This window comes from Bos grunniens, chromosome 8 (assembly GCF_055505025.1).
Source record: "Bos grunniens cultivar Pamir isolate PY7600 chromosome 8, Bosgru_T2T1.0, whole genome shotgun sequence".
Classification (NCBI taxonomy): domain Eukaryota; kingdom Metazoa; phylum Chordata; class Mammalia; order Artiodactyla; family Bovidae; genus Bos; species Bos grunniens.
The window spans coordinates 9,067,385-9,087,180 of NC_141172.1; the positions used below are offsets into that span (position 1 = coordinate 9,067,385).

At 43.8% G+C, this 19,796-nt stretch overlaps 1 protein-coding gene across 8 annotated transcripts in view; it reads right to left on the minus strand.

Moving 5' to 3' along the window:
- Positions 1-2,848: 2,848 nt before the first annotated feature.
- The window catches only part of ELP3 (elongator acetyltransferase complex subunit 3), a 217,600-nt gene continuing 200,652 nt past the window's right edge, over positions 2,849-19,796 (minus strand). For 7 of the 8 annotated variants that reach the window (XM_086414852.1, XM_086414847.1, XM_086414848.1 and 4 more), the window contains one exon: positions 2,849-4,095. In XM_086414852.1, the coding sequence (XP_086270978.1) occupies positions 4,019-4,095 (77 nt within the window). In that variant the 3' untranslated portion in view covers positions 2,849-4,018. The remainder of the gene's footprint in view (positions 4,096-19,796) is intronic. The other variant, XR_015169438.1, reaches the window with a different exon arrangement.

A 19,796-nucleotide genomic window follows, 5' to 3' on the forward strand; every position in this document is an offset into this window, starting at 1 on the left:
GTTGACCTTGAAGGTGACCTAGATAGCAAAGCAGCACATGGCGGGGCTCAGATGGTAGTTACCCCACTTGGAGGAGTTTTCCAGGTGGACAGAAGGGTGTTCTAGGCTTGTCGAGTGACAGGGAGGAGATAAAGCTGTACATTTGGACATAAAAAAGTAGTTTTTTTCCCCTTGTTACAGGCTTATTGTTATTTGGTCACTAAGTCGTGTCCAACTCTTTGGGATCCCACCAGGCTCTTCTGTCCATGGGACTCTCCAGGCAGGAATACTGGAGTGGGTTGCCATTTCCTTCTCCAGGGGATCTTCCCGACCCAAGGGATTGAACCTTCATCTCCTGTATTGGCAGATGGATTCTTTACCACTGAGTCACAAGGAACCTCCCTGTTACACATGTTATTTGTCTATGTTAAAATCAGTTTCTTTCAAAGGTCCATAAGCTTACGTTTTGGGGACAGCCATCACAGGATGAGACACAGAGGTACAGCTGGTACACATGCTGACGCACACAGGTGGCCCTGCTCGTCCTCCCTGGCCCCAAAGGTGGCCAGACTCCCTCAGGGGCTCCCTAAGTGGACATGGCTACCTGTGCACACACAGGAGAGACCACAGTCCACGCTGATGCTGGACAGCTTTCCAGGAAGCCCCCAGAATCACAGGGATACGTGAAAATGCTTTTTGCTGTTGCAGAGTCTCAGCTAGCTTCTTGTCCCTCAAAGCATGGAGCTGACAATTTGTAACCCTGGACTTACATGAACGAGAGAGGACCAGTCAGAACATCCTCAGGTAGAAGGCCTCAGAGCCCAGTGATGCTATTCTTCTGACACTGGCCTCTAGCAAAATTGAGAGATTCTAGCAAAAAAAAAAAAAAAAATCAGGTTCTACTGCCAGCAGGTAAGAAACTCTCATGTTAGAATGGGCCAGATAGACTTCCCTGGTGATCCAGTGGCTAAGATTCTGCACACCCAATGCAGGGGATCCAGGTTTGACTGATCAGGGAACTACATTCCACATGTTACAACTAAGAGTTTGCACACTGCAACTAAAGATTTTGCATGCTGCAAATAAGACCTGGTATAGCCAAATGAGTAATTAAATAGGTAAATACCAAAAAAAAAAAAAAAAAAAAGGCAGGATACTGCACTTGTTAGATATTGGCTATAATAGCCGGTACTTGTAGTGTGTTTTATGTCCCACAGGCCTTGATCAAAGAAATAGACACATGTGAGCTCATTTATTCTTGACAGCTACTGCACGAGGGAGAAACTGTTATCAGATCCATGTTACAGACAGGAAACTTGCTGAGGGGCAGTTTTCTTGCTCGAGGTCACACACCCATTGAGAAGCCACTTCACTGGAGTGAGGATGGTTTATACAGAGAATGTTGTGGTTTATGCAGCATCTTATCAAATGTGATCACATAAGAACATTGCGTTCATTCTGACGGGTGGGCAGTTCTCTCATTACAAATGAGGGGAGGGCAGCTCAAAAATAGGAGGGGACTTGCTCACAGCTTCAGAGTTAATAGAGGAGCCCAGGTTTTCAGAACCTAGATCTTGAGCTGTTTTATCAGGTTAGGGGTCTAAGTTCTTTATGAACAAAATGGCTTTTTTTTTTTTTTTTGGGTTGAGCCTTGCAAGTTGCAGAATTTTAGTTCCCCAACCAGGGATTGAACCCAGGCCCATGGCAAGTGAAAGTGCGGACTCCTAAATACTGGGCCAACAGGGAATTCCCCAAATTTCATTTTTAATTAGATGATAACCTTAAAAAATACCATAAAAATCTCTGGAAATGAAAAGCTGTAATTTGAAAGATGCCTTCATAGAACAAGTTTTGGCTTTTAAGTTGTACTTCTCAGGATTCTTCTGGGCCAGTAGGAATTTATTCCTTTAAAAGGAATCCACATTCATTCCCAAATCTGAGAAACAGTGAGTTCTACCAGGCTCTTTTACTTTGCAATAATGAATTTTTAAAATCTCATTTTTAATGCAAATAGATTTCAGTCTGTTTTTGATAAGGGCTTGATTTAAAAAAGTAAAAAAACTCCCCAAGTGATTTAACAAAAACTCAAACCAATTGCTAAGGAGCTGCTCAGTACAGATCAGACACACAAACTGCAGCTTTATAGGCTTCATGCTGAGGCTGAAGGCAAGGCGCCTAGCTGCTGTTCCTTATGAGGCAGTCCATTCGACCAAGACCACACATCCCTAGAATGGCCAGGCACCAGAGATGCCAAGAACAGTCTTTGGAGGTCAGGGGAAGTCATTCTGCTTAAATGTGAGTGAACTTGAATTTCATGCTAACTAGAGCAGCTTATTTGTGACCTATCTGACATCCATTGTAGGTCTGCTTTAATTAGTAAAGAAAAGGACACACTGATTGGAAGTAAAGAGTGTCCACATTAAAAATAATGATTAAGTGCCCCCCTTCCTGTGATGCTCATGCAGGTCCTCCTTCAATGATAAGACTCCTTTCCCAGGTGTCCAGGCCATACTGACTGGCTGTGCACGTGCTGATCTGTTACTTCTAAAGACCGCACTGAAAACAATCCTTCTCTAGGTAGTTTCTCAGTTATCTGAGAGGCTGTCTCTGGGGCTAGTGTCCTCAGTTTGGCTCAAAACTGAGAAGTAGCTGAATTCCCTAAACGGCGCTCATGAAAAGCCTCTGCGGTTCCGCAGCGAGTTGACAAGGGAGCCGATGCCATTTGCCTGGTGGCATTTTAACAAGATGGCAAACAGCACCCAGGAGGAAATGGACAGTGCCGGAGACAAGAAACCCAAGCCTGTAAACTCATGGCAAATGTCACCGTGTTTACAGGGAGAGGAGAGAAAAAGCCTTATATGATTCTTCCTTGTGTGTTGAAGATTTTATTTTTCAAACATTTAGAGGAATCAACTCCCTTTACTCTAACTTTTTGTAAAATGCCACTGAATCCCAGGGATGCAGGTTAAGCCATGCTCTTAAGAACAGACCCTCTCCAGGCTGAGTCTCCTTAATAGCTTACCTGGAAGTCACAGAGAGGCAGTCCTAGATGACGCTTTGAAAAAGCCAATCTTTCTCCTATTTTTAGATTTGGACCTGTTTCCAGTATTTTTTTAAACTTTCATATATGAGTTTAACTCTGCCTTTTCTCCATTTAAAACTGAAAGAATTAAAATGCAGGGAAGAATGGCTGTGTCTTTGTGTCTTGATGCTCAGACGTGTGTGCGGCAGACTGCCTGCTCAGGACAGACCAACGGGGACGCCAAATGCTTCTCTGGGCGAAAGTGCTGCCCACGGTGTTTAGCAGTTGTCAAGTGTGAGAAGTACGGGCAATCAAAATCCTGAAATAAATGGATGTCTGTAATGGCCCTTTGTAGATGGCAGCCAGTGAACTGAGAAAGGCTGGTTTCAAGCTTGAACCCTCACCTGTTCTCTCCCCATCACAGATATTTCAAACAGCAGCACAGGAACCACAATGACTGCCATTAAAACGAAAGCTGTTTTTAAACTAGTGCTGGAACGCGTACGTATTATAGCAACAGGACAGAGATCAACGTCTGACAGCTTTCACATGATCCCGACACAACTCTTTGTCTATACTCTACATAAATAACCTACCCCTAAGTTTACTCTTTAAGTGACATAGCCAGTTTTAGTTCATGAATCGTGGTGTCCAAATGAGTTGATTAACTTGCTTTTTGTCTCTTTGCCTGAGTCATGACGGTTAGGTCACTTGCAAGTCTCATGCAAAACCAAGAAACTAGATACAGGAGTTAAGCCTTGAAAACTGGTGACATCTTGAGAACATGCAGGAGCGGGTGGTGTGGGGGGGTCTGAGTGTCCAGGCTCCATGGGCTTGGTCAGCAGAAGCCCGACCCAGCCCTGAGCAAGGTTTCCAGGCTCCAGGGCGAGGGGGAGCCTCCTGCCAGGGGCTCAGGGAGGTCCATTTGCTTTGCTCAGCCTCTGTGCTGAGTTTTCAAGACATCCTGGATCGGTTTCCTGCCAGGGAGGAGATGCCTCCAGGTGGACTGGTGTGGTGTTATTCTAGCGTCTTTACCATGTATGGACCTTGCAATCTGTAGCCAATCTTTCTGTAATAATTCCTGGTGCCGACCCCTGTGAAGAAGCAGAAAAAACAGAAGTCAGAGTCTCTATTAAGCTTAACTTTGTGTGTGTGCTAAGTCACTCAGTCATGTCTGTGACCCCATGGACTATAGCCCACCAGGCTCCTCTGTCCATGGGTTTCTCCAGGCAAGAATACTGGAGGGGGCTGCCATTTCCTCCTCCAGGGGATCTTCCTGACTTAGGGATCGAACCCGCATCTCTCATGTCTCCGGCATTGTTAGGCGGGTTCTTTACAACTGCTACCACCTGGGAAGCCTAAGTGTAACCTTAGTAGCTCAACAGCCAGCACATGAGTCCCTCTGAGTTGTCCTCCTTCAGCCTCCCACTCACTCACAGACCAAAGTCCATTCCAGACTGAATCTCATTTTAGTAAGTCTGGAACTGTTATAAATTCTGAACTCAAGTTGCATTAAAGCATAGAAACTGTATTTCAGAGCTGATGGGTTTACAACCCTGTGGGGACCACGCAGCACGGCTTTAGATGTTACAGGTGAATGGCGAGTGGTGGACCTAAAGTGTGCGATCTCCACACTCCGAGTGAAGCCAGACAGCGTCATGGTTTCCTGGGAGGCTGAACAAGAGGACAGGTGTGGGACGTGGGGTCTCTGCAGCCTCGATGCCCTGACCCAGAGAAGTGTCAGTGCCACTCCTCCAGAACAACCATTTCTGCAAAACAATGTCAGTGACGTTAAATTAGTGGTACTTAATTTGCACCTTGTTTTATAGGTTTTTGGGGGTATTAATTTGGTGTATTTATTTTGATATACAAGCAATTTAAGCACCAGGAACTTACGCTGACTTTTTATTTGCCTACGTTTTAAGGAACATTAGCTGATTTAAGTCAACTACTAAAGGTCTGTAAACTTTTTCTTCTTGAAAAGGAATCTATATATTACTTCCATTTGAGGAAATTATTGTAAATGGTATCTCTCTAATAAAACACGAACACATATAAGAAGCTGAGCTCCCAGGAGGATAAAGTGTGGTTTATGCGGTATTATCTATATGCTGCTAAGTTGCTTCAGTCGTGTCCGACTCTGTGCGACCCCACAGACGGCAGCGCACCGGGCTCCTCTGTCCACGGGATTCTCTGGCCAAGAATACTGGTGTGGGTTGCCATTTCCTTCTCCAATTATCTATATGAGTGGTTAAGAGTATGGGCTTTTGATCAATTAGACATGGGTTTAAGGGCTGTGGCTTTGGCCAATTATTTAATTTCCCTGAACCTACATTTTATCATCTGTAATAATGTACCTGTGTCTTAAGGATGGTGAATAGTAAATGAGATGGTCCTTGAGATGTGCTTAAGTCCAAGAGTCTGGAAAGAGTTGTTTCTTCTGAAACACTGGCTGCTGTTAGTATTTTAAAACTTCTAATGATCTGATAGCTGATGGTTTTTCTAGCTTCATTCTCCCTGGAAACACTATGCTTCAGCCTTGGGGAAGTTTTAAGTTCCCTGTATGTCTGGCTCTTTACCTATCTTCCAGGCTTGGCCCATGCTGTGCCCTCTAGCAAATGAATTAAACCCTGGGGAGGGGCGTGGGATCCTCTGATCTGGAACTGGTTGGTCAGAGGCACACTGACAACCTAGATTTGCGATTCGCATCCAAAGTGGGGATGGTCTTGGGGACCGAACATGTAACCTGTGGGGTCTGACACCATCTCCAGAGAGCTAGTGTGAGAACTGAGTTAACTGTAGGCCACCCAGCTGGTGCCATGGAATCACATGATGTGTGGGAAACACTACTTCTGCTGTCAGTAGTGTTGTGGTCTTACTCTGTGTAACGTAAAGGAAGACACTGGCATTCTTCTTTTCAGTGCTTTGCCCCACAGCTCTCACCACTGTGATGCTGGTTGACCTCCCCCTGTGGTGGAAGCTCTATGTATCTTGTTCATCACTTTGTATTCCTAGTGATCAATATTGTGTGTGAAATCAGGCCACTGCTAGCCCTCTCCAGTCTAACCTCATTCTTTAGCCCAAACATTTGCTATTTAGGAACAGCCTTCCCATCGTGTTTTGTTTCCCATCCCTTTTCAAAATCTTTCAAGTATTATGAAAACCGAACTGAATTGATGTGATGGAGGTAACAACAGAATTGTCCTGTGGTAAGAGGTCACTGGAGAATTTCCCAGGATTACTAATATTGTGTCTTGTACAATTTCACCTTGTCTTTGTGTTCTAATCATCATTTCTGTTCAACACTGTGGTTTGGGGTAGAGCTGGGGGAAGACAGAAGCATGAACAAATAATGGGTCAGGCTGCTCAGACCCACTGGATCCAGGAAGACATCTCATACCTCTCAGAGGGTAGGTGCGTGCGTGCTAAGTCACTTCAGTCCTGTCCAACTCTGTAATCCCATGGGCCATGGCCCGCCAGGCTCCTCTGTCCATGGGATTCTCCAGGTGAGAATACTGGAGTGGGTTGCCATGCCCTCCTCCAGGGGATCTTCCTGACCCAGGGATCGAACTCAAGTCTCTTATGTCTCCTACACTGGCAGTCGGGTTTTTTACCACTAGCGCCACCTGGGAAGTCCCCCTCAGAGGGTATAACCAATTTAGTGTTTGCATTATCTCCTGAAGTTCTGTATCTGTAAGCAGGTCCTATGTCCCAGCAATCACATTCCCAGAGTGAAAAGAGGAACAAATGCTTATAGCCAACAAAAGACAGGATACTCATAACATCCAAAACAGGAAATAATCCAAATATCGATCAATAGTAGAATGGATAGAGTACAGGATGTTCACACAATGAAATACTAATACGGCAACAGGAAAGCAGGAACTAGAGCTACCTCCAACACCATGGACGAATCTCGCAGATCTAATTTTGCACAAAAGAAACTAGATATATGAGTCCATCAATGAAAAGTTCAGAAACAGACAAGACTAATTTTATGGTGATAAAGGTCAGAATACTGGTTATATTTGGAAGACAATAAGGATTGACAGATGGAACAAGGGAGTGTTCTGGAATGCTGAAAATGGTGTATCTTGATCTGGGTTAGAAGTTATTTAATACATGGGAACTTACACATACACACAAACTACATGGTATACTGAAAACACTGTACTTTATTCATGTACATACATTATAGTTCAATTTAAAAAAAATCCCATGAGGGTGTATATCCATTTAATAGATGTTCCATGAGTTTTGACAGCTCTGTTTATATAAAGAATTCAACAAAATAAGGAAAAAGGATGAGAGGTAGGTGGCTAAGAAACCATTACCAGAGGGATCAGTGTATCACAGAAATGTCTCTGAAGTCATCAACACAGAGCTTTCTATTTCTAGAATTCTAGAAACACACAAACATGCTAGAAATGACTTTTGTCATCCTTTCTTCCACTTTAAAGTTTGCATTCAAACTGAACTTTGCTCTGTGACATGACAGCGTTTGGCAGAGGCCCCCTAAGATTAAAACGAGCTTTTCCTCACTTCAGCTGCAAAGCACAGACTGTAGCATAAATTAAGGATTCTGATCAGAAAAGTGACATGACTGACTTACCTTTGAAAGAGATGGCTCTGAATGCTATTTTGAGAACAGAAGGAAAGTTCCAGGAGGGCAGGGTTTTGCCTGCAGAATTGCTAGTACCCGGAGCAATGCCTGCACGTATTGTTCAGTAAGTAAGTAACCAAGGGCAGGGGGCGGCTTCCCTGGTGGCTCAGATAGTAAAACAATCTCCTGCAATGCAGGAGACCAGGGTTCAATCCCTGGGTCGCAAAGATCCCCTGGAGGAGGAAATGGCAACCCACTCTAGTATTCTTTCCTGGGAAATTCCATGGACAGAGAAGCCTGGTGGGCTACAGCCCATGGGGCCGCAGAGAGTTGGACACGACTGAACGACTGAACTGAACCGAACTGAGCGACTAAGCACACATACACACAACCAAGGGCAGAAACAGGGAGACCAGTTAAGAAGCTATTGCAACAATCCAGGTAGGAGATGGAGGTGCCTCAAAGCAGAATCATAGTGGTGAAGAGTGGCTGGAATCTTGAAATACTTAAAAGGGAGAGTTAGAAGAATCTGCTGATGGATGTGAAGAGAGGGGCCTAAGATGACTCTAAGGTTTTTGGCTGAATAAGGATAGATTTGGAGAAAGAATGAATTGCCAGTTAGTGAGACTGAAAGATGCTGGGAGAAGCGGTGGGGAGGACACCAGGAGCTTGGCTTTGGCCGTGCTGCAGGTGAAACGGCTGTTAAGACATTCAAGTGGGGATGCTGAGTGATATGTGATGGTTCTGGAAGCCTTTCTTGCTCTTAGATGGTCTCTTTTCATGAATGTTCTTTTGGAAAGAAATTCATTTTCCTTTTTTCTTAATTGAAGTATAGTTGATAATACTAGTTGCACACGTACAACAGAGTGACTCAAAATTCTTAAACCGTACTCCATTTACAGTTATGATAAAATATTGCCTATATGCCCTGTGCTATACAATATATCCTTTTGGCTTATTTATTCCATACGTGGTGCTTTGTGCCTCTTAGTTCCCTACCCCTACTTTGCCTCTCCCCAGTGGTGACCACTAGGGTGTTCTCTGTATCTGTGAGTCTGTTAGAAAGAAATTTCTGGCTGGGGCAGGTAGCTTATAAGGGAGTTGCCTAAGGATGAAGCAGGTGGGTGGAGGCTGGCAGAGTGGGCAGCTGAAGACAACCTGGGTCCTTTTTGATGCTGTTGAATCATGAAGTAGCCAATCTTAAAGCTGCTTACCTAGGAAGCTGTTGTGAAAAATGTTTTCTGTTTGGTGTAAGCCATTTTGTTTGGTACTTTGGCGCACTGTAATAATACATGAGATAAACATCATTTTAACCATTTTTAACTGTACAGTTTACTGGGATTAAGGAGCTTCATACTGTTGTTCAACCCTCACCACCATCCAGTCTACAGCAGTAAAACTGAAAGTCTATATCTATTAAACAGTAGCTCCCTGATTTATACAATTATTCAGTTCAGTTCAGTCGCTCAGTCGTGTCTGACTCCTTGCGACTCCATGAATCACAGCACGCCAGGCCTCCCTGTCCATCACCAACTCCCGGAGTTCATTCAGACTCACGTCCATCGAGTCAGTGATGCCATCCAGCCATCTCATCCTCTGTCGTCCCCTTCTCCTCCTGCCCCCAATCCCTCCCAGCATCACAGTCTTTTCCAATGAGTCAACTCTTCGAATGAGGTGGCCAAAGTACTGGAGTTTCAGCTTCAGCATCATTCCCTCCAAAGAAATCCAAGGGCTGATCTCCTTCAGAATGGACTGGTTGGATCTCCTTGCAGTCCAAGGGACTCTCAAGAGTCTTCTCCAACACTACAGTTCAAAAGCATCAATTCTTTGGCACTCAGCCTTCTTCACAGTCCAACTCTCACATCCATACATGACCACAGGAAAAACCATAGCCTTGACTAGACGGACCTTTGTTGGCAAAGTAATGTCTCTGCTTTTCAATATGCTATCTAGGTTGGTCATAACTTTCCTTCCCAAGGAGTAAGCGTCTTTTAATTTCATGGCTGCAGTCACCATCTGCAGTGATTTTGGAGCCCAAAAAAAGTCTGACACTGTTTCCCCATCTATTTCCCATGAAGTGATGGGACCAGATACCATGATCTTCGTTTTCTGAATGTTGAGCTTTAAGCCAACTTTTTCACTCTCCTCTTTCACTTTCATCAAGAGGCTTTTGAGTTCCTCTTTACTTTCTGCCATAAGGGTGGTGTCATCTGCATATCTGAGGTTATTGATATTTCTCCCGGCAATCTTGATTCCAGCTTGTGTTTCTTCCAGCCCAGCGTTTCTCATGATGTACTCTGCATAGAAGTTAAATAAGCAGGGTGACAATATACAGCCTTGACGTACTCCTTTTCCTATTTGGAACCAGTCTGTTGTTCCATGTCCAGTTCTAACTGTTGCTTCCTGACCTGCATATAGGTTTCTCAAGAGGCAGGTCAGGTGGTCTGGTATTCCCATCTCTTGAAGAATTTTCCACAGTTTATGGTGATCCACACAGTCAAAGGCTTTGGCATAGTCAAGAAAGCAGAAATAGATGTTTTTCTGGAACTCTCTTGCTTTTTCCATGATCCAGCGAATGTTGGCAATTTGATCTCTGGTTCCTCTGCCTTTTCTAAAACCAGCTTGAACATCAGGAAGTTCACAGTCCACATATTGCTGAAGCCTGGCTTGGAGAATTTTGAGCATTACTTTACTAGCGTGTGACATGAGTGCATTTGTGCAGTAGTTTGAGCATTCTTTGGCGTTGCCTTTCTTTGGGATTGGAATGAAAACTGACCTTTTCCAGTCCTGTGGCCACTGCTGAGTCTTCCAAATTTGCTGGCATATTGAGTGCAGCACTTTCACAGCATCATCTTTTAGGATTTGAAATAGCTCCACTGGAATTCCATCACCTCCACTAGCTTTGTTCGTAGTGATGCTTTCTAAGGCCCACTTGACTTCACATTCCAGGATGTCTGGCTCTAGGTCAGTGATCACACCATCGTGATTATCTGGGTCGTGAAGATCGTTTTTGTACAGTTCTTCTGTGTATTCTTGTCACCTCTTCTTAATATCTTCTGCTTCTGTTAGGTCCATACCATTTCTGTCCTTTATTGAGCCCATCTTTGCATGAAATGTTCCCTTGGTATCTCTAATTTTCTTGAAGAGATCTCTAGTCTTTCCCATTCTGTTGTTTTCCTCTATTTCTTTGCATTGATCGCTGAGGATGGCTTTCTTATCTCTCCTTGCTAGTCTTTGGAACTCTGCATTCAGGTGCTTATATCTTTCCTTTTCTCCTTTGCTTTTTGGTTCTCTTCTTTTCACAGCTATTTGCAAGGCCTCCCCAGACAGCCATTTTGCTTTTTTTGCATTTCTTTTCCATGAGGATGGTCTTGATCCCTGTCTCCTGTACAATGTCACGAACCTCATTCCATAGTTCATCAGGCACTCTATCAGATCTAGGCCCTTAAATCTATTTCTCACTTCTACTGTATAATCATAAGGGATTTGATTTAGGTCATACCTGAATGGTCTAGTGGTTTTTCCTACTTTCTTCAATTTAAGTCTGAATTTGGTAATAAGGAGTTCATGATCTGAGCCACAGTCAGCTCCTGGTCTTGTTTTTGTTGACTGTATAGAGCTTCCCCTAAAATTTTCAGAAATATAACTGGATATTTTAGAAAACTGAAGTACAGTTAATTTATAGTTCGTGTTAGTCTCAAGTATCCAGTGAAGTGATTCAGTTATATAGACACACATACAGACGTTGAGTACAGTTCCCTGTGAGGTACAGTTGGTCCTTGTTGGACAGCTCTCTTATATAGTGTGTATCTGTTAATCCCATATTCCTACTTTATCCCTTCCCCGCTTAGTAACCACACATTTGTTTTCTCTGAAATAGTTCATTTGTATCATTTTTTAAAATCGCACATGGACGTGCTGTCTGTCTTTCTGATCTCACTTAGGATGATCATCTACGTAGGTCCATGCATGTTGCTGCAAATGGCAGTATTTCATTCTCTTTATGGCTGATATTCTACTGTATGTATGTGAGTGACTGTGTATTTGTACACACACACACACTCCCCATACGTCCATCTGTCAACACACATTTGGGTTGCTTCTATGTCTTGGCTATTGTAAATAGTGCTACAGTGAATACTGGGCTGCATGTATCTTTTCAAATTAGTTTTCTCTAGATATACACCCAGGAGTGGGACTGAAGGATCATATGGTAACTCTAGTTTTAGTTTTTTAAGGAACCCCCATATTGTTCTCCAGAGTGGCTGCACCAACTTACATTCCCACCAGCAGTGTAGGAGGGTTCCCTTTTCTCCACATCCTCTCCAGCATTCATTATTTGTAGACTTTTTAATGATGGATGTTCTGACTGGTGTGAGGTTAGCTTTTTATACTTCTAATTTTACAAAACAGATGTCATTTCCCATGGGCTTAAGACAAACAACAAAAGTAGAGGCGATAGTAGACTGAACATCCAAATACCCAGTACCCAGCTTCAACAATGATCAACCCCTCCATCAGGCTTCTGTTGCTTCTAGCTTCCTACCTACATGAAGTCACAAGATAGATTCAATGTTTCCTTTTGATTCTGCTCAGCTCAGTCACTGGAATCAAGTTTAAATCTCCTCTTTCAAATGATGGTAATCTTTACCATCTTCTTTACCAGTTATGGAGAAGGAAACGGCAACCCACTCCAGTATTCATGCCTGGAAAATCCCATGGACAGAGGAGCCTGATGGGCTATAGTCCATGGGGTCGCAAAGAGTCAGACATGACTGAGCGACTTCTGTGTGTGTGTGTGTGTGTGTTACCAGTTATAACCAGATTGAGGGCTCTCCAGGTGGCCCTAATGGTAAAGAATGTGCCTGCCAGTGCAGGAGACGTAAGAGATGCAGGTTCGATCCCTGAGTCGGGAAGATCCCCTGGAGGACGGCATGGCAATCCACTCCTGTACTCACGCCTGAAGAATCCCATGGACAGAGGAGCCCAGTGGGCTACAGTCCACCAGACTGAAGATGTGCAGCTGGTCAGAGAGCTTTACTTCCCCAAGCATGCCCCAGCCTACATCTGTCTACCATAAATAGCTGTAGAGGTGATGGAGAAGCTGCTCCTTACACATAGCACAGGATTCAACAACCCCTGGACAACCACAAAGTTCCATGATCTGGAACACTCCAGGTGTGCTGGTCAGTGAACAGCTTTACTGGAGTACAACTCAGCACTCCTCAGTTAAGAGTCCCACTGAGGGACTCCCCTGGGGTCCAGTGGTTGAGAATCCATCTTCCAATGCAGGGGATGTGGGTTGGATCCCTGGTCAGGGAACTAAGATCCCACATGCCATGGTGCAACTAAGCCTGCGTGCCATAACGAGAGAGAAGCCCTCGCTGTAACTGAGACCCCACGCAACAACAACAAAAGTCCCACTGAGCATACAGACTCCCCGGTTCCCAACTTGTGCCCTAATACAGAAGACGGGGCCTGGAAACTATTACCAACTCGAGGGAGGAGAGACATTCGGGCTTTGCTTGCTATGTACCTTTTTGAAGGAAAGGCACATTTTCACAGAGAAGGCAATGGCAACCCACTCCAGTGTTCTGGCCTGGAAAATCCCATGGATGGAGGAGCCTGGTGGGCTGCTGTCTATAGCACTGCACAGAGTCGGACACGACTGAAGTGACTTAGCAGCAGCAGCACATTTCAAGCTCCGATCCTTATTTTCAGTAACATCAGTAGCACTGAGACGGGAAGCCTACTTCTGGCCCACCAGGGAAGCTGTCAGTATTTTGGGGAGAGAAGTTTGACCTTTAGCCAGCCTGGACTCTCACCTCTTACTTAAACAAAAATATTCCCTATTTGTATCTCTCTGTGCCTCCTGTTTCTTGAAAGAAAGATTTTCCTCTGTTTCTACCCTCTGCAGAACGGGCTGGCAAAAGTATTAGCATTCTCAGCCAGCTTAGAAGGGAAAACGCACCATCACTGCGGTGGGTGGAGGCCACGCTCTGCCCCTTCTGCTCTCCTTGGTTAGCAAGGCTCCTCGTCACAGTAACTTTCCTCTTGCGAGACAGCCAAGAAAAAGCAATTACATCTCACAGCTGACGTCAGCCGAGCTCCTGGACTGACGTGGGCAGCTGTCTCACAGGCTTCTGCCCTTGAGGACAGACAGGCAACGGGCTGTCTCCAAAGTAAGCGAGTTCTCTACCCGGTGGCCTGCGTGCGGCTCTGCCAGTCCCTGGGCTGGGGGGTGAGCAGAGGTGACCTCTGTGCAGCTGTCCTCAGGGAGCCTGGTTGACAGAGCCCACAGCTGGCAGCAGAGCCTCAAGGACAGGGAGGAGGGGGCAGTCCACGAACTGGAGGCATCTCCCCCAGCTTTACTGGGAGCTGGGTGCTCTTGGCAGTCGGCCTTGGAGCAATAAGCCCAGAGGCCACAATGCAGAAACAGCTTTCCCACCAAGTACTGACCTGACCGCCCTCTGCTCCTTTCGTCCCACCCAGAGCCAGCAGTGTCCTTTGATTAAACCCTCAGCCTGGGGCTGCAGGGGCTTCCCAGGTGGTGCAGTGGTAAATAATCTGCTTGCCGATGCAGGAGACATAGGCTTGATTCCTGGGTTGGGAGGATCCCCTGGAGAAGGAAATGACACCAGATGCCTTCGAGCCTCCAGCCCCTCAAGGTGGATAAAAATGCCTCTGCTTCCATATCACCTCTCCCTTTCTTTGAAAGATGTGCACCATTTTAGCTTAACACGGTTTCAGCTACTTTAAGTGTTGATGAAAGAGAGGAAATTACCCAAAATGTACAGGCCAACTGCCTCAGCCACTGGCCACAGAGCAGCTTAACTGTGAGCTGATCAGTGCTGTTTAATAAAGGGGGAGGGAGGGAATCACACAGCCGTAAAAAGGTGAAATCAAAGATGAAAATGGAACAAACCTGTTTACTCAAATTCTGTGCTATGTGTGCTCAGTCGTGTCTGACTCTCTACGACCCCAGAGACTGTAGCCCGCCAGGCTCCTCGGTCCATGGGATTCTCCGGGCAAGAATACTGGAGTGGGTTGCCATTCCCTTCTCCAGGGGATCTTCCCGACCCAGGGACTGAACCCGAGTCTCCTGCATTGGCAGGCAGATTCTTTACCACTAGCACCACCAGGTAAAGCCCTTAAATTCTACTGATATGCATTAGAAAAAAAATGCATTCTATTTTTACATAAATAGAGGAAGCAGGCAAAAGAAGTCAACTAATCAAGGTGATACCTGATTAGACTGCGACACTCTGCTTCTCCACGTTACTACAGCCCTTTCTCTCTAAGGGTAAATCCAATACCAGAGTGAAGCTTAGAAGATGAAAATAAACACATTTTTCCTTTAAAAGAGAAAATAAGTCAGAAGCAGGAAATGAGCCTCAACCCCGCTTGTCAGAATCACAATCAGTTACACAATCACAATTCTGACTAACTCCATCTCAAAATAAAAGCAGCAACGACTGTAGAGCCGAGTGACTGTAGAGTACAAAGCTAGAGGAGGGCCGCTCTGTTTGGAGCCCTTACATCCACACCAGGCATGCACGCTAGATGCTCGACACACACCAACGAGACTGAGATTACTATCCTGGGAAGCACGAGAGATGCAGAAAGCGTCCTAACTCAAGGTCACACAACTGGGAAGTACAGGAACCACAATTCAGAGCCAGCTTGACTCCATGGCGTGTTCCCAAGGAGCCCAGGCGCCTGTGTTGTGGGGGATGCCGACCCTGCTTCCCTTGTGCTCGGCTGTGAATGTCTCGTCAGCCCTGATAACAGCACATCCATTTTTATTCCAGCATGGAAAGGACGGCTGACCTGTCGCAATCACCTTACCTTCTCTGTGTCCAGTTTCTCGCTGTCCTCTGTTTGATAAGGTCGCCATGTTTGTTTTATATAGTGGTTTATTTCCATTTCACTAACAAGGGCTCAGCAAAAAACAGAATAATCACATACAGGGTTCTGGTAACATAGTTCTGTACTGCCTGCCTGTGTTAACAGACGTGGCTCGTACACATGTGAGAGCTACTGGGAAGGGTGCACTGTTGAAATAACTTGACAAATGTGGTCACCCTTTTTAAAATGAAGACACATATGATATAGAGGTTTGGGGGAAGAAAGCAACAAAGATGGAACACTGATGGGAACTAGACGCTACTGGATGAGGAGACCAGGCAGGAGTGTGTGCTGAGTCGCTTCAGTTGTGTCCAACTCTTTGAGACCCCCATGGACTGTAGCCTGCCAGGCTCCTCCGTCCACAGGATTCTCCAGGCAAGAATACTGCAGTGGGTTGCCATTCCCTTCTCCAGGGGGTCTTCCCGACCTAGGGAATGAACCCGCATCTCTAAAGTTTTCTTGCATTGGCAGGTGGGTTTTTTACCACTACCACCACCTGGGGAAGCCCTAGGAGTATTTAAGCTTATAAAAGAGGTGACTTCAGGCTTATGGCAGACTAAATGGCTAGGACCAACGTTTTAGCTGCAGATAATTAAAAAATGTACACAAAACTAAAAATGCTTCCACTAGAAAAATACCCAACAGCTATTGATGATCAGGCAGGAAATAGGGAGAATATGTGAGCTCTGAGAAGGGAGTAGAGCCTTTTCTGCCTCAGTGGTGATGCCAACCCAGAAAGGGCAGCTGGATCCACAAAGGCCGGCTGGAGGCAAGTAGAATGGGAGGAGGCACATGGCTACCAGAGGCATCAGCTACAACACCCTGTATCTCTCTTCCCTCTACGAAGAGCTGTCTCTACGGTACAAGGAAGGTGAGAAGCACCCATCATCGAGGTCTCAAAGTATTCCTGAGAGCAAATTCTCTCATAAAAAGCTCAGCAAATAATAAAACAGTGAGGTAGGTACAGATCAAGACAAGACAACAAAAGGAAAGAGACTGCAGAGACTCTACATTTGAAATTATCTGACACAGATTGTAGAAAAGTTCTGCTTACTACATACATGGAGATAGATGCCGGAGTTAAGAATGTTTAAAAGCTACAAGAAACTACAAAACATGATGTAACAGAGTTGAAAAAGATACCAGAAATCAGAGAATTAAGAACTAAGGCATCAATGGATGAATTTAATGGTAGGTTAGACTTAATTAGTAAAGTGGAGAATGAAATGCAACCCACTCCAGTATTCTTGCCTAGAACTTCCCATGGACAGAGGAGCCTGGTGGGCTACAGGCCATGAGGCTGCAAGAGTCTGACAAGACTTAACTTTGTACTGTTGTTGCTTAGTCACTAAGTCAGAACAAACTTCAATAATAAAGCATGGAGAATTTAGAGAACTGGGTGGGGGTACAGGACATGAGACACAGTGGATACAGTGAGTAGGTCTGACATGTTTAGCTGGAGTCCCAGGATGTTGAGGGGGGCGGGGTGGGGACAGTGGGATAGAATCAGAGAATGAAAATTACTTGGAACTTAAAAAGTCAACCACCAATTAAAGAAACTCAATGAAACCTAAGCCATCCCAAGAAGATGAAATGCATATCTAGAATCATAGTAAAACTAGGGAAAATAAAGACAATCTAAAAATAAAGATACTTAAAAAAACCATAAAAGCAGCCAGAGAAGATCCTCAAAGACAGATATCTGACTGCAGAAGATAGTGGGAAGACAGTTTCAAGGAACTGAAAGAAAATGCAAGCCCTATACTATACTCACTGAAACTTACTTCAAGAATAACCAGAATACAATATTTCATACAATTAAAATTAAAATAATTTGCTACCAGAAGAATTTTACTAAAATAAATTCTTTAGGTACAAAGAAAACAATATTGGCAAATTACCCAAATAAATACTCATCAGCAGTAAAACAAGTAAATTGTGATAATATCTACATCATCAGATCAGATCAGATCAGTTGCTCAGTCGTGTCTGACTCTTTGCGACCCCATGAATTGTAGCACGCCAGGCCTCCCTGTCCATCACTGACTCCCGGAGTTCACTCAGACTCACGTCCATCGAGTCAGTGATGCCATCCAGCCATCTCATATATCTACATCATGGAATCCTACATATCAATGAAGGTGAATAAACTACTCTTAGATGCAGCAAGGACTGAAGAACAAAGAAAGTGGTAAATACACTAGTAAATCTAAATGAATATTGACTGTACCTAACAGTAATTATAATAGTAGTAATAATATCTTATAGATTTTTGAAAAAATATATCTCATACACAGACACTGCAGAAAAAAGAACATCTGAATAGCCAATAAGCTTACGAAAAGGTAGTCAACTTCATTAGTCATCAGGGAATATAAATTAAAACTATGAATGTAAATTAAAACACATCATATTGAACAACTGACATTCTAATACAAGTGAAAAATGTTAGCACTTCGGAAAACTACTTTGCAGACTCTTATAGTTGAACATATATATTCCCTGAAATCCAACAATGTCATTCCTGGGTATATATTCCAAACAGATGTGTGTTTATGGGCCACCCCAACTGGAAAATAACCAAATATCCAGCAAGAGTAAGACAGGTAAATTGTGAGATATTTGTATAATGGAATCCTGCCAATTCAAATCAATGAAAATGAATGAACGCAGCCACAAACCATGTGACCCAATCTCACAATGCTGCACCAAAATAACCAGAACAAAATGCACCAAAATGATCTCACTTTTCTAAAATTAAACACAAAACTATACATATATATAAATGATTCATAATTACGAATAGAATATAAAGAAACACCCAAGAAAATAGGAAAAAAGAGGCTCCTGGAGGAAGGAGGAAAGCAAGGGGAGAGAGGGGGATTAAGACTGGGTGGGGTTAACAAGGGTATTGGATGTTCTGTTCTTGACCTAAATGAGGATTGGTTAAACAATTCATTTTTTAGCACTTAATGGACTTTGCTGTCTACTTATTACAGCTTACTGTCGACTTTTAAAAATGAAAAACAGAGGTAAGATTAAGTTATTTGACCTACATGAATGCTTATTTAAAGGGGGAAATAAATCAATCTTTCATGCATATGGAAATGGGGAAACTTGGGTTAGAGATTCCAACTGGACATAGAAAGAACATGAAATTTGCAATGTGACTTAATAAATGTTTGATCAATTAAACAATTTCTTCCTCTTTTGAGTATATACTGGGTTTTATCTCCTGGACTTCTTAAAGGCAAGAAAAACTCTGGCCTAATAATAACGGTAGGTGCCCAATATGCTACTAAAGAAAAGTGGAAAAATAACTCCAGAAAGAATGAGAGATGGAGCCAAAGCAAAAACAACACCCAGTTGTGGATGTACTGGTGATGGAAGGACAGTCTAATGCCATAAAGAAAATATTGAATAGGAAGCTGGAATGTTAGGTCCATGAATCAAGGTAAATTGGAAGTGGTCAAACAGGAGATGGCAGGAGTAAACATCAACACTTTAGGAATCAGTGAACTACAATGGACTGGAATGGGTGAATTTAACTCAGATGACCATTATATCTACTACTGTGGGCAAGAATCCCTTAGAAGAAGTGGAGGAGACTTTATAGCAAAGAGTTCGAAATGCAGTACTTGGGTACAATCTTAAAAATGACAGAATGATCTCTGTTCATTTCCAAGGCAAACCATTCAATATCACAGTAATCCAAGTCTATGCCCCAACCAGTAATGCTGAAGAAGCTGAAGTTGAACAGGTTATGAAGACCTTCAAGACCTTCTAGAACTAACACACCAAAAGATGTCTTTATAGGGGACTGGAATGCAAAAGTAGGAAGAAAAGAGATACCTGCAGTAATAGGCAAATTAGGCCTTGGAGTACAAAATGAAGTAGGACAAAGGCTAACAGAGTTTTGTCAAGAGAACACACTGGTCATAGCGAACACCTTCTTCCAATAACATAAGAGAAGACTACACATGGACATCACCGGATCGTCAATACTGAAATCAGACTGATTATATTTTTTGCAGCCAAAGATGGACAGGCTCTATACAATCAGCAAAAACAAGACCTTGAGCTGACTGTGGCTCAGATCATGAACTCCTTAGTGCCAAATTCAGACTTAAATTGAAGAAAGTAAGGAAAACCACTAGACCATTGAAGTATGACCTAAGTCAAATCCCTTATGATTATACACTGGAAGTGACAAATAGATCCAAAGAATTAGCTCTAGTAGGCACAGTGCCTGAAGAACTATGGACAGAGGTTCATGACAAGACC